The 27,944-nt window shown below is 42.5% G+C and overlaps 3 protein-coding genes and 1 long non-coding RNA gene across 9 annotated transcripts in view; 1 reads left to right on the forward strand and 3 right to left on the reverse strand.

Moving 5' to 3' along the window:
* The window catches only part of immt (inner membrane protein, mitochondrial (mitofilin)), a 46,564-nt gene extending 40,678 nt beyond the window's left edge, over nucleotides 1-5,886 (reverse strand). Inside the window, exon 1 of the mRNA XM_084009550.1 lies at nucleotides 5,728-5,886. Coding sequence (XP_083865676.1) covers nucleotides 5,728-5,769 — 42 coding nt within the window. The 5' untranslated portion in view covers nucleotides 5,770-5,886. The remainder of the gene's footprint in view (nucleotides 1-5,727) is intronic.
* A 1,126-nt stretch (nucleotides 5,887-7,012) lies between these two features.
* On the reverse strand, nucleotides 7,013-20,243 carry slbp (stem-loop histone mRNA binding protein). Of its 2 annotated transcripts, none has more exons than XM_084009579.1 (8): nucleotides 20,078-20,243; nucleotides 18,679-18,831; nucleotides 17,812-17,925; nucleotides 17,639-17,704; nucleotides 13,578-13,700; nucleotides 13,221-13,376; nucleotides 13,025-13,124; nucleotides 7,013-7,665 (listed from the first exon to the last, which is right to left on the reverse strand). In XM_084009579.1, the coding sequence occupies exons 1-8, from the start codon at nucleotides 20,134-20,136 to the stop codon at nucleotides 7,594-7,596; spliced, it is 843 nt and encodes a 280-aa protein (XP_083865705.1). In that variant the 5' UTR covers nucleotides 20,137-20,243; the 3' UTR covers nucleotides 7,013-7,593. The 2 variants fall into 2 exon arrangements, with proteins under 2 accessions (XP_083865705.1, XP_083865704.1); XM_084009578.1 differs by having other exon boundaries at nucleotides 17,639-17,710; nucleotides 20,078-20,237.
* Nucleotides 15,726-17,317, reverse strand: LOC311013483. The gene is made up of 3 exons (XR_014597137.1): nucleotides 17,051-17,317; nucleotides 16,056-16,184; nucleotides 15,726-15,898 (listed from the first exon to the last, which is right to left on the reverse strand). It is a non-coding gene; the product is annotated as an uncharacterized lncRNA (long non-coding RNA).
* Nucleotides 20,244-25,797: 5,554 nt separating the features above from the next.
* The window catches only part of ccdc142 (coiled-coil domain containing 142), a 119,557-nt gene continuing 117,410 nt past the window's right edge, over nucleotides 25,798-27,944 (forward strand). For 2 of the 5 annotated variants that reach the window (XM_084009534.1, XM_084009533.1), the window contains exon 1: nucleotides 25,800-26,110. The gene's annotated coding sequence lies outside the window, so the exon portion shown is untranslated. Of the gene's footprint in view, nucleotides 26,111-27,944 lie in introns of all 5 variants that reach the window. The other 3 variants (XM_084009532.1, XM_084009531.1, XM_084009535.1) reach the window with 3 other exon arrangements.

Genomic DNA, 27,944 nt, shown 5'->3' on the forward strand with positions numbered 1-27,944 from the left:
ACTGTTGACAGTAGAGACCTAATATTTTGGATTTGTCCTATTAACAAGTGTGTCTTTGTACTCAAATTTTTTCAGGACATTCTAAGATGGTCAGGTGGGAGGCATTTGATGAAATGACACGGAATGACCCATTAGTGTTGTCACGATACCAACATTTTGTTACCGGTACCAACATGTATTTCGGTACTTTTCGATACTTTTTCAAATAAAAAGAGAATGCAAATAATGTCATTACTGACTTTAATTTAATAGAAAATCTTCGAACAATAACATATTTATCAGTAAATAAAATACCACAAAGACAAGCTTTTCTAATGCACACAATTTTAAAATAATGCATGTATGCATTTTACAGCTCTGGAAAAAAAATTAAGGGACCACTTCAGATTTATTGTAAATCTGCATGGCTACATGTATGGCAAACAGTTTAAAAATCACTGTGAAAATATAAATACAATAATATAATATCAAATATAATAATATAAATAAACCAGCTCTATTTTTCTCTTCCAGAGCTACTTTTTGTTAAGAGTGAAGGGGGATGGCACTTGCTTTTAGCACTGAATGCGGCTTTTCTTCATGAGTAAATGACCTGTCGTTCCCTGAGCTCAGTGTGCAGGTCTGGGTGCTTGTCCTTTAAGTGTTTGGCTAAGTCGGAGGTGTTTCCGCCGTTAGCCATGCATGTTTTTAAACACCGTTTACACAGTGGCGCATCGGCGTTAACTGCCTCGCCTTGCGCATTTGTTTTTAAGCTAAAGTATGGCCATATCGCACTTCGCGCCCCTGGTTTGTCCACAAGTTGCGGCGTGGTGACGGTTGCAGCAGCCAGTCTCCGTTATTATTATAATAATAATAATTATTATTATTATAATAATAATAATAATAATAATAATAATATTAATAATAATATGAATAATAAACTAATTGTGTTTTAGTCATTTTTGTTCTCATCTTTTCTTGAATGCTTAAACTCCTCAACCCCATTTAGTATGTCAACATTTGGATCAGGCGGAAATCTCAACCCCCCCAATGTTCAACTCAAAGTTACGCCCTTGACTACCCGTGTCCGTGCTGACTGCATTAAGCCCTGATTATGCTTCCGCGTAGTGATCACGCAATGGCCACGCAGTTGCTTGGAGACCGTGATGGTTCTGCGTTAGGTTTACGTGTCGAAATGCAATTCAATGCCACACCGGTAAAGGGCGCTATGTTTTTTGTAAAGACTGACCGACCGACCGAGACTCTTGATGTTTATCGTCGTTAGCCTATTTGTTTACTTTCCGGCTTTAAACATCCACTATTTTTCAGAACTTGGTGTTTTATTTCTTTGTGCAAAAGCGACAAGGTGCAAACAATAAAACGAGGTGCAAACAATAAAAGTAGCCTTTTAAAAGTTTAAATGGCGGTGTTTATGATTGGAAACCGGATAGCGGTCTCCAGCGGATGTAGTTAGCGGACCAATCACAGCCAATGCCGCTGCGTTGGTGTTGCGTCGCCTCGACGCGCATCTAGGATTTTTGGGAGGTGCACGTCAGGCCCTTGCGTTGGACGTAAAGGCCAAGTTATGCCTCCGCGTCGACACAACGCAAGGGGGCTTGCGGACCCCTTACATCCTTGCGGACCCCCCTTATGTCCAACGCAAGGGCCTGACGTGCACCTCCCAAAAATCTTAGACGCGCGTCGAGGCGATGCAACACCAACGCAACACCAACGGTCGGTCGGTCAGTCTTTACAAAAAACACAGCGCCCTTTACTGGTGTGGCATTGAATTGCATTTCGACACGTAAACCCAACGCAGAAACATCACGGTCTCCAAGCAACTGCGTGGCCGTTGCGTGGCCGTTGTGTGATCACTACGTGGAAGCATAATCAGGCCTTTAGGGGGGTCCGCAAGGACGTAAGGGGTGCGCAAGCCCCCTTGCGTTGTGTCGGCGCGGAAACATAACTTGGGCTTTGCGCGTACACAAGTCCGACGGTGCCGTTCTAGCGGGGGAAACGAGGGCAGCATCGACGGTCGGGGTTCGGCAGACCCTCCTCCTCCGCCTCGGGGTACCCGATGCCAAGGGTTACTAACTAATTGTTTGTATCGTATTCTAGAAACTGGCTCTAAATCCCTACAATACGGACTCTCTGGAACGGTTTCCTCCATAGACGTAGTCGGCATTTTTACTTCCGGACAGCCATTTGGAAATCGCGCCCCCGTAATGCGTCATCACAATCACGTGACTGAAACCAATTGATTTATATAAATTAGTTTGCAACTGTAAAATATGTTGAAACTTTCAAATAAAGTTGATTTAACAAAAAAAAAAACTTTACAGGAGAGGCGCCGTTGATATGAAGGACCCTAATGACAGCGCCCCCTCGTCCGTGAGGGTGAGGCACAGCGGAGGGTTCAGGTAGGAGGGAAACTAGTGGTGGGCAAGTGAAGCCTTATGAAGCACTGAGGCTTTCCTAGCAATTGTGTTGAAAAAGATTCAAAGCTTCAACGCTTCAGTGATGGTGACACCTGGTGGACAACTGAAGCCATAGCAACCTCTCAAGAGCGTGACTGACGCTCTGACACCGTTTCAATCCCATGTCAGCAATAAAAGTTTAGAAAAGACTGTGTGGTCATTTACGTGTTTTGTTCATTGATACTCGCCCATACTGTAAAACATCCCAGATTAAGCCAATGGTTAAATCTAAATGATATGAAGGGTTAAATGTTGGTTAAGGGTTTATTTATTTGATCATGGTATGTGAACTCAGAAAGATCGTTTTGTATTAAGTGTTTTACACCAGAGTCCAGATAATAGTTGAGTAAGAGCAAGCGCAAATCGTGGCAGCGGCAGCTAGCCGTGGCACTTCCGGTGGCACCGCGAGGTGCCGCGGCAGCTGTCGCTGTTTGGTGGCATCTTCAGGTGGCATCTTCAGGTGCCACCGACCTGCCACGGCAGCTGAGGCTATTTGAGGCACTTACCACTGACATGCCGCGACATTTACCGACATGCCACGGCAACTACAGCTTTTTGAAGCAGCTGCCACAGGATGAAGTGGCTGTTAAATGATATTAAAAAATAATAATAATGATAATAAAAAGTGATTTAACCATAAAGACTTGGCACATAAGACTGTAGCATTATCAGAGCACTAAATATTTGTTGAATTTATGAATGCCAAAATCACGGGGGTGGGGGGGCGATGTATCTTTTCTCTCGCGCTCTCTCTCTCACACACACACACTATGGGGTCAGTTCAGTCTCATTAATAATGAATGCACAGAGAAGGATTCACAAATGTATTTGTGATTTATATATAAATGACTTTCTGCTCACAAATACATTTCGTTTTCAATAAATGTAATAGAAATCCATAAATATATGAATAAAAAAATATTTGCAATTTTCATCAAAAATGTATTTGTATGTTGTTACATTTATATACAAACTGTTAAACTTGAATTTACAAAACGCTTTTCATTTGTGAACTTGTTTGCATTTGTTCGTGAACTGGTCTGTATTTATTTGTGGATTTTTGAGACTCTCCTGGGGCCTGTACTACGAAGCGAGTTCAACATACCCAGGGTATCTTTCAGAGATCCAGCATAAGTTACCCTAACAAAGGCAATCGGAGATAAGCGGTCACACGAAGCTGGTTATCAACTCCTTAACTCAACCCAGGGTTTACCTGTCCAGCTATGAGCGCGTGCACATGAAAGAGGCGGCGTTTGCAGCATTTGACCAATCACAAACATGGATCAGTCTACGGCAGCGGAGCGGCGTATTTCACGTACGAGGAGCGAACCATAATCATACAGAAATACGAAGAAGTTTAACATATAATGCAGGCAAAAGGGAACCGTTTCATCTGTAACATGCAGGAAGGACAGCTGGCAAAAACTCGCCGACTGTGTGAATGCGGAAGTCGTATTAATAGTATTAGTAGTATAATATGACTGCCCCACCATAAGAACACTACAAGATCTGACTGATTACATGGTCACTTTAACTTTGCTGATAGCTTAGTGGTGGAGTTACCGCCCTATGTAATGAAGCTCCTTGCAGCGGCTCCGGTTCGAATCCGCTCTTCGGCTGTCTTTTAAATCATGTCGTCGCTCTCTCTAGTCCCTTTAACTCTTATGATGTCTCTTATGGGAGCAAATCAAATAAATATAAAAACATAATTCAAAGTGGAAAGTAGGCTGTACGCTGACAAAGAAAAGTCTTTGTGAGAAGAGAGTCATTTATATATAAATCAGAAAATACACTTGTGAATCCTTCTCTGTGCATTCATTATTAATGAGACTGAACTGACCCCATACACACACACACACTGGAGATTAATCATGTAAAACATATATTTCATATATGAAAGCAGTGTCAGTGTCTTGAAGACAAATACAGGCAGATTTGACATAGTTTGACTGACAGTAACTTCATTTCTGCGGCAGGTGAGTGGCAACTGCCTCAAACAGCTGTAGCTGTCGGTAAATGCCGTGGTAGGTGAGTGGCAGGCCGATTTTGGCATTCAACAAATATTTAGTGCTCTGATAATGCTACAGTCTTATCTGCCAAGAATTTACGGTTACATTTTTATCATCATTATTTTTTTATTAAAAAATATCCCACAGCCACTTCATCCTGTGGCAGCTGCTTCAAAAAGCTGTAGTTGCCGTGGCATGTCGGTAAATGCCGCGGCAGGTCAGTGGTAAGTGCCTCAAATAGCCTCAGGTGCCGTGGCATGTCGGTGGCCTGAAGATGCCACCTGAAGATGCCACCAAACAGCGACAGCTGCCGCGGCACCTCGCGGTGCCACCGGAAGTGCCACAGCTAGCTGCCTCTGCCACGATTTGCGCTTGCCCCTACTGTAATAGTTTGTCATAGGAGAAGTTGTATGGTCGAGGAGGAATGTTTATGCACAGAACAGACAGGTTTTTGGTCTTCACAGGTTTTTATTCAGAAATATAATTTTTTCCACTGTGGCAGGCTTCTTCTCCTCTTCTGGCTCACGACGCATAAACACTACGAGCCAATGAAACGCACCGGTACACTATGAGTCAATGAAACGCTTAGAAACATTTCGAAGCAATGAAGCACTTTAGTGCTTCGGTCACGTGACGCTGGTGTTTGATACAAGCTCCGACACAGTGGTTCGAACCACTCCGCTTCAGAAGAGCGACACAAGCTCCAAAGCCTCGGTATCATTTGCCCATCACTAAGGGAAACACAACATCTGCCTTTATGCTATAAACTGGACCAGACGTTTTAAAATAAATGTTAACATTACAATCAGCAAAAAAATAGTTTAAGTTAGGAATATTTACAAAACATAAACGTTAAAGTAAGTTGTTATAAAACATGACGTTTTCTCTTTTACTGACACGAAATGACGACTCAATCTAACTTAAGAGACGTATTTCCAATGTGTCTTAGCGAGATCATGGCCTCCTGCAGGGAACCTTAGCTAGCTCAACGCGTTAGCTTATTGGGAGCGAACGTCATTAACATGTCACTCGAAGCGAACCAGCTAGCACTAACAGTATGCGCCGTCTGGTCGAAAATAAAACGCTGTGTTTATTCTAAATTGTAACGTTGGATAACATGTTAATGTTAACAATGCAACCTTGTATACAGTCAAACCCACCCTGCCACCTTGGACAGTCTGTGGGTCACTGAGTGACAGAATGCTAACGCCAGCATGCTAGCTCATGCGAGTAAAGGGTAGCTGCGCCGGTACGAGTCTTACCTGGGCTGTGGCATTAGCTCCTCTCAGACAGGCCCTCAGCATGGTCCACAATCACCCTTTCTCTCAAATGATTAGCAATTTATCCCGCACTGTAGCAGTCACTACTTTCTCCCCTCGTCCTTTCGTTGACTTCTTCCCCGTTCTTTTTTGGATTTGAGGTCGTTTAAACGCGTGTGTGCGCAACACTGCCCCCGTAGTCAGGATACGAGCTTAACGCTTCTCTCAGGCGCTGTAAAGTCATTCAAACATAGCTAACTTTAACTAATGGTTCACAAATGGAAAACAATATTACCTGTACAGTAGGTATGAAGCACGATCATTCTGGCATAAATAATTGTGATTCAATAATCATCAAAATATACAAACTCTTCAGATGGCACTAATGCACAAAAACATTTTGATTAAACAATCAAATAATCATAAAAAAGATCTTCCCAGGCTGCACAGTGGTGTAGTGGGCAGCACGGTCGCCTCACAGGGTCCGGGGTTCGATTCCCGGTTTGGGCTCGGGTTCCTTCTGTGTGGATTTTGAATGTTTGCCGTGTAAGCATGGGTTCCTCCTACAGTCCAAAGACATGCAGGATGTGATAGACTGGTTACCTGTCTGTCTCTACAGGTCAGCCCTGTGATAGACTGGTAACCTGTCTGTCTCTACTTGTCGGCACTGTGATAGACTGGTTACCGGTCTGTCTCTACATGTCAGCCCTGTGAGACTGGTTACCTGTATGTCTCTACATGGCTCCCTGTGATAGACTGGTTACCTGTCCAGGGTGTACACTGCCTTCGCCCAGTGACAGCTGGGATCGGCTACAGCCCCCCCCCCCCCCAGGACCCTGAATACAGGATAAGCGGTGGATGGATGGATGATCCCCCCCACACATTTTTTTTAATGTATTTTCGAATCCTGTATTTTTTTTAAATCAGGCTCTATTTTTCAAAAAACTACCATGATAGCAGCTAGACAGCTGTATGTCCAAGTATCCCAATAGTGGTAATTAATTACTCCTTTCCCTACTGCTGAGATTCATCCAGTTAAGACAGCGCACAAGACTTGTGTGAGGTAACTTTACCAACTGGAGACATAAATAAATATTTCAGTCACTTAGAGGATCCTAGTATACCATTTTACAATCTCACTTTGATCAAATCTGACAATGAGTGAACAAAGCCGACACTGAATCAACTCAGCAGCTAATATGGTTCCTTTACCAACTAACTATCAGTCAGTCAGTCAGTCCTGGATGAGGAACAATGCTTTAATAGTTCTGCTCATGCAAGACAATGACACATTTAAGTTGTTTTTTATTATTATTTGAAAGTCTTCACCATGAAGGAATCAGCAATGAACACAGCAACATTTGTATTAAAAAACAACCACTATAAAAACAAATCACAGCCCATTGTAACTGAAGTAATGCTCACGAGTATCTAAAACTGTACATACTTGGGGAATCAACCCAGTCAATATGGATCATTAAAAAGGAAAATACTTTAGTTTGTCTCCTTTAAATGATTGAAAGAACATTTTGAGTTCACTCAGTTTCTATGTATTCTTGCATTCTATTGAGCAAGTTGAAGCAGGATGTGATTTTTACACATAAAGAAGCCAAGATGTCTGCTCTAACAGGCCACGTACATATCAGTGCTACAAGTGTTTTGGTGTACATTGAATCCAAAATCATTTAAACAGACCAAAGCTTGATTCAACATGCAACTGTAAAATTTTGCCTTAAAAAGAAGACTCCCTGAGCAGATTAGTAGTCTGTGAAAGGTCCCAACCTACGGATCAAGAAGCACCGATATGAATGGAAACAGAATATAAACAAAATATGTTAGGGGGGCATGTATTTTCTTTTCCATTATTAACTATGACATGTCAGGCTCCACTTTGCTTTCAGTCTTCTGTACTTTAACGGGAGTACCCAAACAGTCTTCACCCTGATCAAGAGAGCAAAAGCAATCAAGGTTAAAACATTTTTAAAGCTTTCAACATAAACGGGATACAATAGATGAGAAAAAAAGTTCACGCTGATGTTGGTTGTTCCCCTGTTGTGTTTCACATTTAAACACTACAGATTCTAGAAACCTGCTATCTCTGGATTGTAGCTTTGAGAAACTCCCATATAAGCCAGGACACACTGGCATGTAGAATATAGAGCTTCTCCATTAACAACACAGCCTAAAATACTAGATCAGGTACACAAATCCATGCACAGATTAGATTTTTGCATATTCAGCAGACCCGCTTTGCTCTAACGACTGGCTCTGTGTATTAGCTGAACACTAGTGCTGAATGATTCATAGTTTTCTAATCAAAATTGCAATTTAGAACACTGCAATTACGCAATCGCAAAATTTGCAGTTTCTGTCTGACAGATGTTCATGCTTTCCCCCATTTGTGATAGTCGTACTCAGTCCTGCTAACCAATCAGGAGTGCCTTGCTCCTCGTGTACAAGTGACACGCACCAATCACGGCTCAAAGCAACTGTATTTATGCCCACCAGCAACAAAGCGGGCAGGTGTATGGAAAATGGCTTCAGCCGAACCACAAACACTGGGACACTTAAGGGCACTCCCACTAGGCCATCCGTACCGCGCCTAGGCACGATGGAGCCTAAAGTCCGGATTGTTGGACTAGTGTGATGCTCCGTTCCGTACTTAACGGTGTGCTTCCTCGGCCCCGGGTACTTATAAAGAAACCTAACCTTCAGAGATGGGGGACTCGAGTCTAGTGACTTGACTCGAGTCGGACTTAAGTCGCCAGATTGAGGACTTGTGACTTGCTTGATCAACAGTGAGAAAAGACTTGACTTGGACTTGCTATCCATGACTTGAGACTTGACTTAGACTTGCATGAAATGACTCGACAAGTCATTGCTGTCTTGGTTAATTGGTGAATAATAATAATAAAAAAAAATCAATTTGATGTTTCCTGTTGCATGAAGGCGAACCTGGCAACCGGTAATCTATCTACTACGTGATGCGCCCGCCCATCTAACAGCAGAGCGGCCGGGGTTTGAAGCATGGAAGGAGGCGCTGCTACCGGTTCTGCTGCTGTCACAGCAGGTGCGCCGGAGGCACCGGTGCCACTTTTCACAGGAATCCGGCCTGCGAAGGAATATTTAATGGCCCTTTCAGTGGAGAAAACAAAAAAATGCTGGCCGTATAGTGGCCGTTATGAGCTGCCCTCTCTCATCTCCGTGCAGCAGTGTAGTCTTGCTCCGCAACAATCCTCACCGCGAGCCCCGCTAAGTTCTTCGTGTACTTTACGAGCTTGATGTTGTTCTGATGACCGTTCCGCCTCCTTGAACCACCACAATGTCTCTTTCTACTTTGAAACGTTGACACTGTATTTTGATAAGCTGTTGCACTCGTCAGACTCGTGGTGTGAGCGGGACCGGTACCGGACCGGTAAAACGCGGCTGTGTGTCTCCGTCCAAAATCAGCTGCGCTCGTGCTCACATGCGCTGATGCAGGTCAAGTGCTTACTCGCAGAGACGGCGCTCCTTCAAAACAACATCAAATAAGAATTGTTTTTGATGAGCTGTGGAACTCTGAGTTAACCTATTTCTACCTGAATTTCTATGAACTATTAAGCTGCTGAGCAAACCTTTTAACTTATATTTTACTTGATCAAATAAGACAATGTATGCACTCATATGTCTTAGTGTTTTACAGTATCTGTAGCTATTAATGTGATGCTCATCATTTTTCATTTTCATTTCCATCAACCGGCCCTCATTCAAAACTTATTGAATAGCCCTAAATTTCATCTGCCATTTCTGACTACACAAAGAAAATTAAGAAATGTCTCTAGCTAACTTCACCATTTTTAATCTAACGTTTGTTGTAATTGTAAATAAAATGAAGTGGTTTGGCTTCCAAAGATAAACTACTGTGTTGACTCTGTCTGGTAATTATTGTTTGGTACACCTGGCCCTGTACTCGTTCCTAGTAATTCTGATCCTGCTGTTCCTAGTGAGTATTTATAATTATTCTTTAGCCTTATATCCCCTTCCTCTATTTGTTAGCCCTTTTGTGCAAAGGAGGGCTACATAAAACTTAGGCTGCAGTAGGCTTAAAGTTTTAAGATGGTTGTCTTCCAGCTTATTATATTTCTATGACTTGACTTGTGACTTGCTTGACCTAAGCTATGACTTGACTTGACTCTCACAAAAATGACTTGAGACTTGCATATGTGTGACTTACTCCCATCTCTGCTAACCTTACCTAATATGCTGTAGACTTTAATGGATAGGCCATCCCACTTATTATCGCTCAGCTCCCCTGCTATTGAACCGATTTAAAAAATGAAATTAATGAAACTACAGTTGATGACTGTGTAGGACACAGATAGATTCTGGGTCGGGCTTGGGCTTCAGAATTGTGGTGTGAGCGGTACCAGAGAGGAACTGGACCGGTCCTTTTAGAATAAAAATGTCGCTCTGTGCTCTGTCCAAAATTCACTTCGTATTGCGCTGCCCGCTCGCACTCATATGCTCTGATGAAGAAGTTGAGTGTTTACTAGATATAGAATATGTGCCGACTTTGAGATGCCATGTTAGAGTTGCAACAGCGCGAGGCAACACAACAAACATATATCAGCACTTGAAGCACCACAGTAGGGCTGAACGATTTTGGGAAAAGATCTAATTGCAATTTTTCTGACAGATATTGCGATTTCGATTTGATTCACGATTTCCTTCAAATCAAGCTTCAGTGCAATATTCACAATGTACAGTAACATTAAAACATTGAATGCTATTACTCTAATGCAAGGACTAAAGTTAAAAATTGCTTCCAAATGAATTTACAAGAACAAGAAACATGCATATTCATTCTTTAAAGTCCTTGACCAATGGCAGTTATTACAAATGAACTAAAAGAGCCATCTTTGACCGTCTTAAAATGTGCAAAAATCCTTAACTGTAATACTTTTATTGTAAATCAAATACAAAAACTGTTATTGAAATAAAATGACCCTTCTAAAAAATATGTCAGATATTAAAATAGGTGGGTCATTAATTTATTGGTTACCACTTTTTCTTTACACTCTGCGTATAGCTGTGGGACGGCAACCTGTTAGAAGTCGGTGCGGGAGGGAATCGTGTATCTGTCCAGCGTGCGGAGGAGGTTTTTAAATCCGTCTTTCCGGTGTCTTCCGCTGCTCTTATCGTACGGAGTTACACTGGCAAAAGATGCTGTAATTGTAGTCTGTTTGCTACAGTGGGCCTGATCATCATAGTCACCAGACTTTTTACCTGACTTTTTCGTCATGCACGCGTCACAGTGTTTCCCGCAGGATATTTTTCAGCAGCGGTGGTGTGGTCCCCGAACCCTCTAGGGAGGTCCGGGGGCATGCCCCCCCGGCGTTAATTTTTTTGTACCCTTTACATTGGAATGCATGAATCTGGTGCACTTTGAGAGGAGAATATGCACTTAAATCCTATTCAAACAGTCCTGTGTATTACTGTGTGTTGTACCAGCCTTTTAACCTCTGAGCCCTAAGCCATTTTTGAGATGTTTTGGTTCGCCTGGATTTATTCTCTTATTAAGATTGCATTCATCACCCTTATAATGCATAGCTGTCAAGCTATCATTTATTTGGGTCACAACCTGGACTATCAGAATATGTGTGCTGCAGTGATGTCGTTTGAATGTAGGAAATTATCAATTAGACAGTGTAAAAAAAAAAAGCAAATAATATCTCACAATTATTTATTGATATGACACAAAAAAGGCAAATTGATTAAGCTTGTTATTGCTTAAAACACTTCTTCTTAGTCTTGGGAGTCAAAAAGTGATGAGAAAATTATAAAATAAATATAAGTTATACATAATAGAAACTATTCATGATCTTTTAAGAAGTCCTTAGGTTTTTTCCCTGCATTTATGCTAATGACCACATGCTTACAGGCGGTTAGCATAAATCCCTAACTAAAATACGCGATGAAAACGGATTTTATATGGCAATAAAGAACAAAATCGGATCCAACAGTATGGATTCATTTTTCAAAGTTCCCGAAAATACCTAGGCTATAAATTCCTGACTGGATATAAGCTCCTGTAAAGGCTATGAGTGATCCCAAAAAGAGCGACAACACGCACACACACACATAGGCCTACACACACACACACACAATACTAGAGGAAAAACGGCACGGAGGTTGCGGTTTATAGATACAATAAAATGATTGGGCTCAGAGGGTTTTTAACACTGGTGGTCATGTAGCGACACATTTTAGCAACTTACTTTCTCTCTCTCTCTCTCTCTCTCTCTGTCTGTCTCACTCTTTCCTTCTTTCTTCGATCTTCCGCTTCACTCGCTACTGCTAGAATCAATGTAACTTTGCAACCGTGTAGGGTAGCCTACTGCCAACAACTGCCACCCGACGTTACGCGCTGTACATTTTCTAAAAGGAGCTACGTAAAAAAAAAAAAAAAAAAAAAAAAAAAAAAAATTTATAACGGATTTTTATTGCAGCGAACGTGGGGGAAACACTGCGTCATGCAAATGACTGTGGTGATTTTTCAAGTGCCAGTGTTGTGCCGTAATCAGCGCCCCTGCCGTGAAATGCACCCTCTCGCGGGAGATTATATCACCGGTATATATTGGGTGTTTCCGCTGGATGTTGCAACTTTAGCGCGACAGGTTTTGCACAGTACCTGTTTCTGGTGCACGTCTGCAGCCTCAAACCCGAAATACTCCCAAATGACGGACGTGCTGTTTTTCTTGGCGATTAAATCCCCTAACTCCGCTTCTGGTCCAGTTGAAGTAATTTCTGACTAATTACAAATACGGAGCAGGTTAATACTGATTGGTTAGCGTGCAAAAACCGCAGCTTTGGCGATCACATGGTCGCGTTGTCTGAAATCGCAATTTCGGTCAGAAAACGATAAATCGTTCAGCCCTACACCACAGGCAATTACACGATGAGTGCATGACAAAAAAGTCCAGTTACAGTGATACTTAAGCCCATACTAGTAAATATATATATATATATATATATATATATATATATATATATATCAGCTAAATCACAATTCAAATGGCGTTTTCCTTTAGAAAATTGTAATTAGATACTTTCCTCAAATCGTTACAGGTCAGGTTAGTTCTTTCCTGAAAACAGCCTGGGGGATTGTTGCAAATTGTCAGGAAATCATGGACCGATCAAATTAAATCTAACTACATTTTTCCATTAACATTGATTATAATTTCAGCTACAATGTAAATGTCTTGAAATTATTCAGATTTGCTAGAATTCTACGAAACATAAGTGACTGAATCAAACTCACGTCCAGTGAAATGCTGTGTGTCGTTGGGGCATTATGGGAGTCTGGCAAGGTTGGGAAGTCCAGCTCAATGTCCATTACATCACCAAGACCCAACTCCTCACTAGAAGAACAGACATGACCAACACCTCGTTGAGACTACAGGACATGTACACGATTCAGTCTGTGTGTCTTTGCTGAAGGCTAAATGTCTTCTTACATGTTATCAAGGACTTTGTCTTGGCCATCCTCCGTTGGGGGGTCCCAGGCATGCAGTTTGACCTTCCACAGTTTGATCTGCTGGTCCCAGGAGCGACGGCTGTACTTCCTGAACTTATTGGGAGTCTTTGGGTGAACACCTGGCTGACGCATGTGTCTAGAAAAAAAAAAAAACGATATGGAAACAGATTATGTTTTATAACCATGTAGGTTTACACATAAAAATAACAATATCAATCATATAATTCTAATAATAAAAATGCAAAAAATAGTGAAAAACTTTCCAAAACATTATTATTCAATATATAGTTGCAGTGATGTCTTGATTGAGGGTGTGTGTATGTTTGAATAAACCTACTTCGGAACTTCTTTGATATATCGGTCATAGGCCAGTGTGTTCTTGCCATAGTTGATCTGTTTCTGTCGCCGTAGCAACACAGCCTCATCCGTCTCAATGTTTTCTCCCTCTCTTGAGTCACAGCTGCAGCAGACAGGTTAAACTTTTATACATATATACACACACACACCAGTGTTTCCCAGTAATTAAAAACACCAAAATCCATCTCCAACTAAGCATGTCTGCTTACTGATTTGTCATCTATATATATCTCACCATGCATTATATGGAATGCATCCAGCTATTTAGGGCTCTATGAAATCCATTTTAAGTGTGGTTGATTAATCAAAATTAAGACATATACAGTAGTTCCATTCTATTTAATTCCTTGTCATTCATAGACCATACATATGTGCATAAATATGTAAGTGTATGTTCAATCATTTATGGAGGAGTCACAATATACCACACACTTTGTCAAACCAGCCTGTAATTTTTTTTCCAGTCAGTCAATAAGTCTGTCAATAATGAATGACCAAAGACACGGGTAAACAAACAAAGAAGTTAAATAATTGAAACAGAATGGATAAATAGGAAATAATACATTAAAATGTGATAACTCAAAAACGATTATTAGTGCCCGCAAACTGTATTTCAGAAAAAGGTGAAACTCTAATTGGAGAATATTTACTGAAACTTCCAATAAAGAATACATTTCCAAAGACCAATCAGACCTTAAAAATGACTTTAAATTCTCATATGATCCAACGCCCCTCTGAATTCAGATTCGATTTGAAAAGAAATGGCACATAGTGCACGCTAATTTCACTTCTGATTGATAGCAGACAACCTCTAAGTGTCGTTCAGTGAAAGTCAGGATATTCTGATGAGGCATTTCAATAAAATAAGAAATAAGAGTCCATTAAAATTCTACATAAGAGCAAACTTCCCTGAAAATTCACATAAAGCAGGTGTGGTATACATACTGCAAAAGTAGTAAACTGTATGATATGACATCTTAAAATAAGTTTTATTGAAAAAACAATTCAACACCACTTTTGAGAAGTAAACACGTGGTATGATCAAAACATAGTAATGAGTTTAAAGGAACTTAGGGCAGGATCAAGAAATAAGACTCAACAGCGACACGACGGCCGTTAGGGTAACTGCAGCCATCTGCCAAGCCGGCGCGGGAGCGCGCATGAACTCTTCAGTGCAGCTGATGCTGTTACACGGTTGTTTATTTACTCGCTGTTCACGTGACTGTTTACTACAAGACCTCCGCACATGCCTCCGCGGAACTACGTTGGTAGCATACATCTGCGAACAGCATCATGTCAAGCGACGAAGTAAGTAAACAAGTGTTTATTTTAGTGTAACTTTAGGATGTTTGACAACATTAGCGCATTCATTCAGCAAAATGACAGTTGTAATGTAAAGTACGTTTACCTTACACTGGCCAAATGGTTGCTAAAGTTCAAACTTCACCAGCCACGGTGAATAACGAGCTAGAGATAACCATTGTTTTGTGACTGGTGAGTGAAGCTAATGTGCCTGCCACCAACGTTATGGTATTTAAAGAGCATTTGGCTTTGTGGCTGCAGCTAATTTCTGACTGTGGTAATTACCAACATAGCTAATATTTATAACATTGGATAAAGCTTGCTAACAAGCTGACATAAGTGTACAGTCATTATCATATAACAGCAGTAGTATGATTCAATGTCTCAAGCCAAGTGTTATGTGCCAGTGTCACTGAGATAATTTGTGAAACCATTTCCATTATAAGACAATATAAATGGTATGAATAGCACTGATGAAAACAAAGTAAATACAAGAAAAACAGAAATGTCAATATGTCATAACTGGTATTATATTAAGTTGAATCAGAATAAAAATAACATCAAATAAAATCATAACATCCCTTTGAGCATTACTAAAGTTATTCTTATTATTATTGTTCTCAATGTTTTTGTTTCAGGATTTGGAATTGACTCTGGAAGGAGTGGCACACATGGAGGAAACTTCAGAGGAGGAGTATGTGCCTCAGCCTGCCCCAGACTCTGATGAGTCATGGGAAAGTGCAAGACCAGGGGGTAAAGGCAAAGGCGGCAGAGGGAAAGGAAAAGGGAAAAATAAAAACCATTTATGTACAGTCTATATTTTTATATTTATTTTCAAAGTTTACAGAAAAACCAAGTATTTTTCAAATTTGCAGTATGTACATAGTTTTATTTTGTATTTATTTTTTATATGTTTATAATAAAATAAATGTCTGGTAAACAAGACGGTCTTGTCTTCTCTCTTCTCTTGCTCACATCTCTGGATCATGTAGCTGAGGCCTTTATGGAGCGAAGAGAACAGTAGCGTTAGAACACGCAGTTCTAACGTGAAGTGTGGATAAATACATGTCAGCACTTCATGTTATTTTATATTATAATATTTTTCAATGTTTTGTCTATATTCTGAAAAGATTGAAATTCCTGAAAACATACTAACCCCTCAGACACTGGTTCGATTGGTGATAATCGATGAGAGATTTTAGCAGCTGTCCGCTTGCTGGGTGTTGATGTTCTCATCTCCTTACTTCCCTGAGTAGCTGCTTCAGGAGTTTGCTTCTTCTGGTAGCTGGAAAACAGCAATATTTTAAAAAGTTACAGTCTGAGTCAGCAAGCTGGCTGTGACTTTGCTACCTTGGTGTCTTTTCTCTTTGGCCAGAACAACTATGGCCATACAATGTTTGCCTGCAACAATAATAATACGCGTCTCAGTCGTTCGGTAATATTGTGCGCTTCACTTTTACAAACAATTTCTTCTGCTTTACATACAACGCAATGTATAATGTCTGGAGCAATCTTGTGTGGAAGGTACAACACAAGTCAAAAACAATAAATGCTAAAAGCTCTCTCTCTGAGCTTGTTTACATGCGATTGTGCACTTCACGGTTAGCTCTAAATGCCTTTTATTCAGCTACATCACAACAGTATCATCAACACGTTAAAACAATAGCCCCTAACACACAGCCTGTAAATACCGTTACTGTACCCCCTAAATACTGTATTTCCCGGGGACGGGAACGAGACGGGAGCCGGTGCTGTGTGTATGATATAGCTTTATCCCCTACACTCACGAAGCAGCCGGGGAGCCGGCTCGCTGTGTGTAGCTAGCGGCTAATATAACTACACAGACACGAACAAATCGTTAGCCTGTTGCTACAGCCAGCTGCTAACGTCACCTCCCGGATAACAGTTGGGCTTTCGGTCCCATATATAAAGGGACATATTTATAACTATTTGGTTTCAGACTAAAGGACCGTGGACAATGCGCAGTCTGTAATTATTCAGTGTTACACAGCGTTGGACTAAGTTACATGTTAGCAGCTAACGCTACGTTAGCAGCTAACGCTACTTTGCACTTTAGCTCATTCCGAGTCCTCTGTGATCTCATAAGATTTTCAAATCAAGCCGTAAACATGACCTGTAATGTATTCTTACCTGGTTACTAGGAAATTAGCCATGTCAGCATCTCCATGAGTCGAACGCATATCCAATGTTCATCCGGGTGCCAGCCCGGCTTTGGTCATAACTTCGTTTGGACTCACGACTTGCCGCTGATAAAACCTTCGTTTTCTTCTTGGTATTACTTTTTAGTGGACTTTGTGTGGTGGTGGGTCGTTTTCCGGCCGAAGCAGAGTCCATCACTACACATACGGTACTTGAGTCCACCGCGCTTGTCTTCTTCCGGTCTCCAAGCCGTCGAGTACGCGCATTCAGCGTCATTTGACATCACGTCCGCAGGACTGCGCGGGAAATTCGGACCACGAATTGCAGTACATCATGCAGCACACAGCCTTGTTCAAGGCAATGGGGAGATATGTGTGTGGTCTCATTCTTTTTGGTTTTGAACGCTTCATCATCCATTAGCATTAAAAGACTTAAAGTGAATGTTTATTTTTTCACAAATCCTGCCCTAAGTTCCTTTAAAATAAGAGTAAATTCAATATGGACAAACATACATGTAATGGCCTGTGATCCGATGCAACAGTCAAGTAGAGACAACCTGAGAGAGCAACTGTGACATACCTGCCCGAAGAGCCAGAGGAGGTCTTTCTCTCTCTCTGAGCGACCTCTGCACCCAGTATCCTCCTCCTATAACTGAAGGGAGGGCACACAGTCAGTGAAGTTTGGCATGAAATAAGAGCACAATTTAAATAAATTGGAGATAAACCACCGAAATGGAAGCAGAGTTCCGTTACCGTTGCATGTCTCTGTGTACATCCTTCCTCATTTCATCATCCTCCACCTGGCTTCCCCAGTCAACCTGTCTACTACAGCGAGACACTGGGCCTGTGATCTCTGGAGTGGTGAAACTGAGGAGGAAGCACACGCATTCACACACCGAGGGGAACGTAAGTTCTCGTTACCACAGTGTCAACAGTCAGACATCCTAAGTTCCACATTTTGCTGGTGCTTCAATCAGTTTGACATTTTTGCAGTAAAAACCTGCTTTTAAGTACATTGCAAGGATAAAGAGATTAAAAATAATTGGAAAAGATAACAATGTACACTCAAATGATAATCACAGCTTCCTCCCATCAACTGTAACCTCGTTGAAGCCTGCACAACCTTTAACACTGCTCACACTGTATAAAGTAAGCATATTCATCTTGCACTTAAAGCTGGGGTATGTAATGTTGGAAAGCTAGCAACAGAGTGTCCCCCCCCCCTTCCGTCAGTGAGTCCGTCCAAGCTGATTCTTCCGGCATCAGCGAGACGTGAAGGCTGTGCACTCGTCCCTCGCACCGAAGGACGCGGATTGGTCCGAGTAAAAAAACAATCAGATGCCTTCATGTCTAGTTCTGCACCCGCCCTCCCCGCCTAAGCGCGAGTGCACAGCCTTCACGTCTCGCTGATGCCGGAAGAATCAGCTTGGACGGACTCGCTGACGGGAGGCTTTCCAACATTACATACCCCAGCTTTAATGTAGCTATACGTTTGAACATACTTTGCCCTGCTTTTTGCACATCTGGTTGGATGTTAAAGTGCACTTTGTTGTCTGTACTCTGAGAATGATTTGGAATGTAATCGTATTATGTACTGGTATTGTAGCAGGATACTCTTACCTAGCATGTCTGTGGTCAGAGTGTCTGTAGCTGCTGTCAGTGTGCCCACCGGTTTGCTCACTACTAACTTTCCCATCTGTCTCTCTGTTGGCCCGCAGGCTTCCATCGATCCCTCGTTTCCTGCAGTTGGACCACCGAGATGGGCCATAGCTCCTACAGACGAAAGACATGAGACAGCATTTTATTTAAGCATACTAGCAAATTAAACTCCATTTGAATAGGTCTTCCTTACAAACAGGAATAAATATTTGTATCCTGTCCAAAACCAATACATCTCAACAGAAAGTAATGCTTGCAGGCTATATGCAGCGTAGTTTTGAAATATCAATTATAGCAAGCTATGGTAACTATGCTAATGTTTCCCAATCCAAACAATCCGGCTCACATGATCGACATAAGAAAGGGAGTTGCGATTTGGAATACGGGTGAAGATATTTTTTCATCCAGGTGGTTGTTCATGTCGTCATAACAGCACTTACTTATCTTAAATGAGCTTCTGGCTTTTTAAACATCGCCGGTCTTTTAAAGAATGCGATAGTTACCTCTGTGATCCGAAAAGCAAGACAACTTATGCTGATAAAAAATATTCACACACTTGGAGCCGTGCTTAAATCAGCTTTCTGTTGTGTCGTAAGATAGAAAGCCTTAGTTTGGATTCGGAAGCTTCTCCCGCCATCATAACGCTGCTTCCATTCACATATGTTCTGACCGTCTATTCATTCATCCGTTAAAGTACGAGCCTGTTGAGTGGCAGAAGCCTATCACCTCAGTGGGCTGGGAACACAGTGGACTGATAGTCATCAGGCAGATCATTTAGTTGATATGTGGAACTAACATTACAGTGAGCAAAAAGACCGCCGTCTCCCAAGCAACTGCTCGTGCTACGTATCGTCCTCCTGTCAACGTGGGTTCCAGCTCGAGGCGAGCGTTTACCGCCTCGTGCCCATCACCTCTTCACACGCCACCAACCACCGAGCAGGGGACGGTGCTATCGTTATTAACGTCACAGAGTTACGAAACGCAACCCAAACGCGTATAACTTGCTAACGTTAATGCTACTTCAAGGCTAACGTGCTAACGTCCGACACAGGGTAAAGCTAATCGCACAAGCTAGCACAGGAAAGAGGAAGGCGGACCTGTATTGTTACATGAACAGATAATGTTACAGTGTTCGCTTTAGTACATCTATTCATACAATAACAGTTCCAGCAAATATGCTATGTCACGTTCGTAAACTGGCAAGTTATCCCGAGTAAGTTGCCTGCTTAACCAGAATTCTAGCTAACTTAACACAGTGCTTCCTGTGTAGTGGACAAAGACACAATGGGCGCTCGTAATAACGCTGTTTTAAGAGGATGAAACCGTCACATTGACATGACAAAACAAAACGTCACGTTACCTATTGTCGTGTTCACTGTCGTGAGAATCACGCCGTCTGCCTCTGGTCCAGTCGGACATTTTCCTCACTTCTATGCGTATCTGGAGCAGTAAAATATATCTGTTGCCAGCCGGTTAGGTCCCAGTCTACAGATACGCGCCAAAGAACTGAAGGACGCGCGGTCCCAAAACGATCCAACAAGTCACATGACCGGAAAGGGCGGATATAACCTTTTCTATTGAAATGATTAGGCTCGTTCGAGATGAACTGCGCCTCGCCTGGAAAGTAGACGAGAGCAGGCGGAGCAGCAGGAGGCGGAGCCTAAAACTGCGCTCCAGTTTCCATCAGCCTTCGAAGATTTGACAGAAGGTCATAGAAAAAGTTACATCCTGTTAGACGCGATCTGTAGGCTATCTGTAGTTTGTGACCATATTCGCATTTATTTATATTTGTTCATACATATCTGTGGAAATCAGAATAATTTAGTAATCCCTCGGGAAGTTTTACAGCTGCAGTTGCTTCATAAGAGTCAGGAAAGAAACAGTCAAATAAGTATAAAAATATAAAGTATAAAATAATACCACTATATATGTATGAACATAATGTATGAATATAAAACACTATACAGTATAGTAGTGTATCATAGTATCATAGTGCACATAAGTAAAGTTTGACCGTTATGTATATATATGTTTTAAATGTGTATCTGTTTTTTTTTTTTATGTCCGCCTCTTAAAGCACACTGTTGGCTAATTGCTTGTTTTGATAAGGTCTGTATAAATAACCTCTATTACTGTCGTTATAATGATTATGATTGTTATCAACCACATGAGATATGTTTGTTAACAGATTGAACTTTTATTGCACAACATGAGACTAACAGCAGGGCTGCACGGTGGTGTAGTGGGTAGCACTGTCGCCTCACAGCGAGAGGGTCCCGCTTTGGATTTCCGGGTCAGGCCTGGGTTCCTTCTGTGTGGAGTTTTCATGTTCTCCCCGTGTGAGCGTGGGTTTTCTCCGGGTTCTCTGGCTTCCTCCCACAGTCCAAAGACATGCAGGATGGGGATAGGTTAATTGATTACTCTTAATTGCCCGTAGGTGTGAATTAAGACCCTGAATAATAGGATAAGCTTATAGGATAAGCAGTAGACAATGGATGGATGGAGACTAACAGCCCACTATCTAGCGTTAAATATTAGACTCACACAGGAAACTTGCATTTTATACTAAACGTGGTGTTTGTTGTTGTAACTAAGAGCCAATCAGCTCTTAGATGATTTCCCATCATGCCCAGGCCTTGCTGTTGATTGAGAGCAACTGCAGCGCCTGGCTCTAAAATTTGCGGCCCAAGGTTTTCAAGATCGCGGATTGAGTGGTAACATTTCTGCAGGCTCCATTTAAAATTGGGCGAAGGCGGGGTACACCCTGGACAGGTCGCCAGTCTATCACAGGGCTTAATATATATATATATATATTTGTTATATCGGACGGATGACGGACCTAGACTTTGACCTGGTAGCTCACCATGAGGCGTGTGATGATGGCAATTTTGGAGAAATTGAAGTGGATGAAAAGTCATCAAAAGAACAGAAGATAAATTGGACCCATTCGCCTCTAAAAAGCCTCAATCCCCAAAAAATGACAACAACAACAAAAAAGAGGGGGCGGACAGTACCGGCACAGCGATTCTTCACACAGTATAGATTTTGACCCAAAAGATGGATAAAAAATGCATTGAAGCCAACACAACAGCAGTCAAACAGAATAAGGAAGACATTGCTGTCCTTTAGAAAAAACTCAGTGATTTTCAGAAAGAAAACATCTCACTGAGAAATTCATGTGAGAATCAAGCCCGCAACAAAAGAAGATGGAATCTGAGGCTGACCAGTCTCCCAGAAAAGGATGGAGAAGACAAAAGTTGGAGCTGTGGATCGGCTGCGGGAGACGGTGAATACTGTCCACTGCCGGAGAAAAAAGGGAAGCGCTGCTACTACAAACACACCGAGGGCTGTCATAATCCAACTCTGAACTGTTCGGATGAGGTCTGGAAGAGGTAAGAGATGCAAGAGTCTGCAGCGAGATGTGTTTCTGTGAAGACTCCAAAGAAGACCGGAACCTGGTCCAGGAGGCGAGGAGAAAGGGACAGACAGCATTCCTGAAGGAAGGATACGCACTGATTGACAACCGAAGAGTGGACCCTGAATAAACCAGCATAATTTAGTTGCATTTGTTCCTGACAGGTTTGCTGAAATACAACGTTTCTCCTCTTGTTCAGGTATTTTGAGGGTTGTTTCACTACACATGTATGTTAAGAATTAAGTTACTCATTCCTGCTCATTGTTACTTTTGTGCATACTTGGGAGAGTATTAACCAGTTAAAAGTTGTCTTTTATCTCTTTAATGTTAGGGGGTTAAAAAATAACGGAAAACGTAAGGCCACTTTTCTTTTCTGTAAGGAACATAAAGCTAATTCTGTTTTCTTGCAAGACTCATTCAGTTGAGGCTGATACAACATTTTGGAAACTGCAATGGGGAAGTCAGTTTACTTTAGTCATGGAACATCACACTCGGCTGGTGTAATGATATTGTTTAACGGGTTCCCTGATAATGTATTTAACCACAAAAGGGATACTAGTGATCAGTTTAAGTTGATGCTGAGATTTCACACGCAGAAACATCATTGACCAAATTGTTTGAGATCAGTCAAAAATCTATCCATGAACATTGCCCATTATTGGATGCATTAAACCAGATATATTGTCGTTTAGTGGGATATTTTAGCCTCCAATAATCAGTCAAACTTACTTTTGAAACAAATTCAGCTATGGTAAATGGTCCTCATTTATATAGCGCTTTTATCCAAAGCGCTTTACAGTAATGACTGACCCATTCACGCACACATTCACACACCGACGGCGGAGTCAACCACGCAGGGCGACAGCCAGCTCGTCAGGAGCAATTAGGGTGAGGCGTCTTGCGCTATGGTTTGATCATAATCATGACACTGACCTCTTGATGGAAGACTGTCTAACCGGAGATCAGGAACTATCTCGTTGTCTCTTTTATTGTGTAGCTTGTTGGATTAAAGAAGGGGAAAAACTCCTCTAACTTCTTTAGTCTGGAAAAATGAAGTCAAGCAAAAATGTCATGATCTGTGTTTTTAAATGGTTGACTTCCTGTTTTATTTTGTAGTTTTGGTTTCCTGTTTTATCTTGTAGTCCTTCTGTCTTGTGTTGTCATGTGCTTTGCTTCCTGTCTTGTTTTCCCTCCTTTTTTGTCTCCCAGCTGTGTCTCATTAGCCTCTTTTAGACAGACGGTTCCGCCGTAATGGTGGGAAGGTGAGTGAAAATATGCCGCGAACCGTTGTGTTTAGATAGAACTTTGCTTGCGGCCTAACGTCTGCGTTTAGATAGCAACCCGGCTTTGCGGAACTAGTGAGGCGTCCAACTGTGCAGCCGGCCTCTTGTCTATGGACACGTGAGCCACGTGACGTGTGCAATGAGCGTTGGAAATCTGATTAGGTCGCTGCATCAAAACAACTACCAAAGGTGAACTTTTGCTTGTCTCGCATATTGACTCTTCAACCGCAAGTGAAGTTTCTGTGCATCATAAACATGTCGATGCATATGCGGCCTTGTAACTCCCAGCGTTTATCTTCTTCGGACCTATGCTTTAAGCTCGTTAAATCCACAGGCGGCCTGTCACCATGGTCTTCACTACGTCACATCTTTTAAGGACTTTGTCTCAGCCCCTGATTCCCGGCCATCACCCTCCCCAGTTAAGCAGCCTTCCAGTTCCTGTCTTAACTCGTTTCGGGGGACTTGCCTGGCCGTGGGAGGGCCAAGGAGCATCCAGCTGGCTAGCCTGCCACTGGCTGGAAGGAGAAGGCAAGGCTCGAGGAGGCGAGCCTCCCCGATGCTGTTCCGAGGTCTGTCAGCACCGGTCCTGACCGAGGTCTGTCCGTCACCTGCCTCAAGCAGTCTGCCAGGGGCCCGTTCATCGCCAGTTCCTGTTCCGACAGGGGACTGTCCGACGCACGCTCCAAGCATCCTGTCGGGGGTCTGTCTGCCACCAGTCCCCACGGGGGTCTGTCCGTCACCAGTCCCAGCGGAGGTCCGTCCGTCACTAGTCCCAACAGAGGTCCATCCGTCACCAGTCCCGACGGAGGTCCATCCGTCACCAGTCCTGACGGAGGTCCGTCTGTCACCAGTCCCGACGGGGTCCGTCCGTCACCGGTCCAGACGAAGGTCTGTCTGTCACCGGTCCAGACGAAGGTCTGTCTGTCACCAGTCCAGACTGGGGTCCTCCCGTCTGCTGTCCTGACGGGGGGGTCCGACGCCTGCGCCACACATCCTGCCAGGGGTTCACCTTTTTCTGTTCCTGTCCTGACACCCATTACACGCATCCTGCTTGTTGCCTGTTCCTGTCCCGACGGGGAACCGTCCGATGCCTGAGCCACGCATGCTGCGGGGGGTCCACTTGTCGCCTGTTCCTGTCCCGATGGGAGACCATCCTGCGCCAAGCATCCTGCTGGATGTCCGCTCCTTACTCGTTTCTATGTGGTTCAGATACAGCTGCCTGTGATTATACACTTGGCCAGTAGGTGGTTTCATGTGCACATGAAGCTTCGAGAAATGAACCCTTTCTCGAACCAATTGGCTCAAGTGGTTCGATGCCTCATGAGGCTTCATCTCGCCATCACTAAAAAAAACTATGACAAAACAATGACAAACAACAGATCAGGTGGCAGACATGTTAGGTTGACTGGAAACTCTTTTACTTTCTTCATAATTTCATTCACCACTAGGTGTCCCTAGCGTACTTATTTGAAGATTTGGGGTCAAACCACTTTCGTGGTTCATCTGGCTGGGAGGCTTCGATGTTTCATGAGGCTTCATCTCACCATCACTAGCGTGGGCTGTGGACGAAAACAGGACTGGAGATACATATACAAACGATATACTCGGGCACAGGACAAAGGGAGACGCAGACTATAAGGCACATGAGGATAATGGGCAACAGGTGGAAACAATCAGGGATCAGGGGAGACGTCAGACCGGAAACACAAATGACCTGAAACGAGAGGAGAGTTACTTTTCAAAATAAACCAGGAAATTAACAAGACAAGAAACCCATGACGAGACACCCCTCACCATGGCGTGACACAACCCCTTGTTCCAAAAATGATATTAAAAAATGTGTTTAAAATTATACATGTAATTTATCCAACAAACACTCTTAAAATATAGAAATACAATTTCTGGGCCCTATATATTTTGTAATAATGGCGAAGAAACGATTTTATATTAAATTCATGTATTTATCTAAACTATTTTTGGATTGAAGTCAAACATTAAATTGATATGCCGTTGTATGGTGGAATTAGGATTTGTTTACAAAAAGAGATATTGTATATTATTATTTGAAAAAAAACATTGACATAAATAATATTTTCATTTTAAATCTTCTTATTTTATCTGGAAAAGTTTACATTGATACATTCAAGTGGACCAGAAAGAAGCCAAACAAAAATATAATGAAATCTTATTTGCAACATTGCAAGGACTCAAAAGCCAGAAAGCCTTGTACTTTGTATCATTGAAAATGATTTACAAATGTATACAGTAGGCCTCTATGTCGAACTAGATGGAAAGCCGATGAGTTGCAGGCTAGTATCGACCAGTGAGGGGCAGCAATGTGCTGCAAGGCGTCTAGTCTGCTGTAAATCAAGAGAAGAAGAAGCACACTTTCGCCTGATAGGCTGCTTCTACATCCTGTGTTTACTGAGTTCAGGCTCCGTCACAGATGCTATTTTAAACCATACGTCCTTCGTGAGCAGTGGATTAACAAGTAGACCTTAGAAAAGGAGTAAGTGAATAATAAGATACTTGGCTTTCGGCGGCCATTTCAGTGAAGGAATTTGATGACGTGCATACAAATCCGTTAGTTGCGACCTCTATATAACACACAATGAATCACAAAGCTACCAGCTTCTCCTGTTGAGCCGTCGGGATGCAGCGGGTCTGGACGTCTGGACGCTGTTTCTGATGTGAAGTAAGAGTTTCTTTATAATGCTTTGAGACTGAACTTCAGCGGGAGAGTCCCCTTTCACCTGTTCTATCTTAGTCGGACGTTAATAACACTGTCCTGGTCCTTTAAACTGGTCAAGCCAGTCGACACTTAAAGTCCCAGTCGGCTACATTTTTTTTTATCATATTCACTGAAGACGACACTATGCTCCGATAGAACAACATAAATCATCCGGTTTTAGAAAAAAGCGTTCCTCTCCGTGCACTAGAGCCTGTTGTTTGTTTTGCAAAGATCGACAGCGGCCCAGATCATCCTGTCCAATCAGCAGCACGCAGGGCTGTGTTCGTGCACACACAGAGCCCCTCCCCCCTCGGGTCGTTCCACTATCACAGGAGGGAAGTAGCAACAAGCTTCTAATTCCTCGTTAAAAACCAAAACAAGAGGTCCAAAACAACCAAGGAAAAGAAAACACCAGTGGAAAATAGGGAAAAAAAGAAAGATTGCGATGGTGCCTGTGATAAAACATCGACCCGCGTTTCAAAGGTTGCGTGATCTAAGGGATTTCAAAGGGCACAGAGTCATCGGGAATGAGCTCGTGGTCATGGGGGAGGAGTATGAGAGTTGTAAACATTCAAAATCTGACAGAGTGCCCTCGATCCGCTGGACTTGCCGACTGGGACTTTAAATCTCCGTGGTCAAATCAGCCGACACTAAAATTGCAATGCACCCATATACTCACATTCACGGTAAATGCAACGTCGAACTTTACAAAGTTAGCGGAAGGATCCAAATGTGACAACTTACGGTTTCAATATAAAAGCTAAACAAAGTGTATATTATTGAAAGCTAATATATTTATATGAATTTTATTTTATTCACATTAAGTACAAAAATATCGTCTATGTCCCTTATAAATTAACAGGGAAGTGATGTCAGTCTTGATTGTGTTTGTGCTGGTCCGTCACGAAAAATGTCAACTCTCTACTGGTTTATGATTGCCAAGCACTTTTTGATATCCAGCTTGCTTGTGAAAATCTGGTCAAGTTTGATCCGGGACAGAAAACTTTTCCTCCGCCGCTCCAACAGGGCGGAACAGGGGTGGACTGGACATCGGTCATATTTCAATTTCAGATGTCAGTTCCAATCATGGAACTGACATTAAAACAGGTGACGGTACGGCCATCAGCAGCAACACTGCTGTTATAGTAATCCGCAGACAGCAAGGCTGCGTTCACACTACATACGTACGTTGCCGGACGAGGGAAGGCGTGGCTGGCTGACAGATCCGTCGGTGCCCGAAAAGTTGATTTTTTTCAACGCAACGGTGCGGACCCACAATTCATTTCGGCAAATGTGACGCAAGCCCATGTCAAGTCAATAGGCTCGTTGCAGATGAGCCAGGCCTGTGCAGAATTGTTCGCTGGCGATCGCCGCACAATGCATGCCGGTAAGTTTGATCCCGACTTGCTCTGACGTCATGCACACATGGGCAAAGATAATCCCACGAAATCAAGGCGGCCGTAGTTTTTAGAGCCAGGTGCCGCAGTTGCTCTCAACAGACTGCAAGCCCCGGGACATGATAGGAAACGCCTGGCTCTCGCCTCATCTAAGAGCTGATTGGCTCTTAGTTTTAACAACAAACACCACGTTTAGAAGAAAATGCAGATTTCCTGTGTGAGTCTAATATTTGACGCTAGATCGTGGGCTGTTAGTCACATGTTGTGCAATTAAAGTTAAATCTTTTAACAAACATATCTCATGTGGTTGATAATAACAACCATAATCATACTAACGACAATAAAATAGGTTATTTATACAGACCTTATCAAAACGAGCAATTACCCTACGGTGTGCTTTA

The sequence above is a fragment of the Eutrigla gurnardus genome, assembly GCF_963514095.1.
Source record: "Eutrigla gurnardus genome assembly, chromosome: 5".
Classification (NCBI taxonomy): Eukaryota; Metazoa; Chordata; class Actinopteri; order Perciformes; family Triglidae; genus Eutrigla; species Eutrigla gurnardus.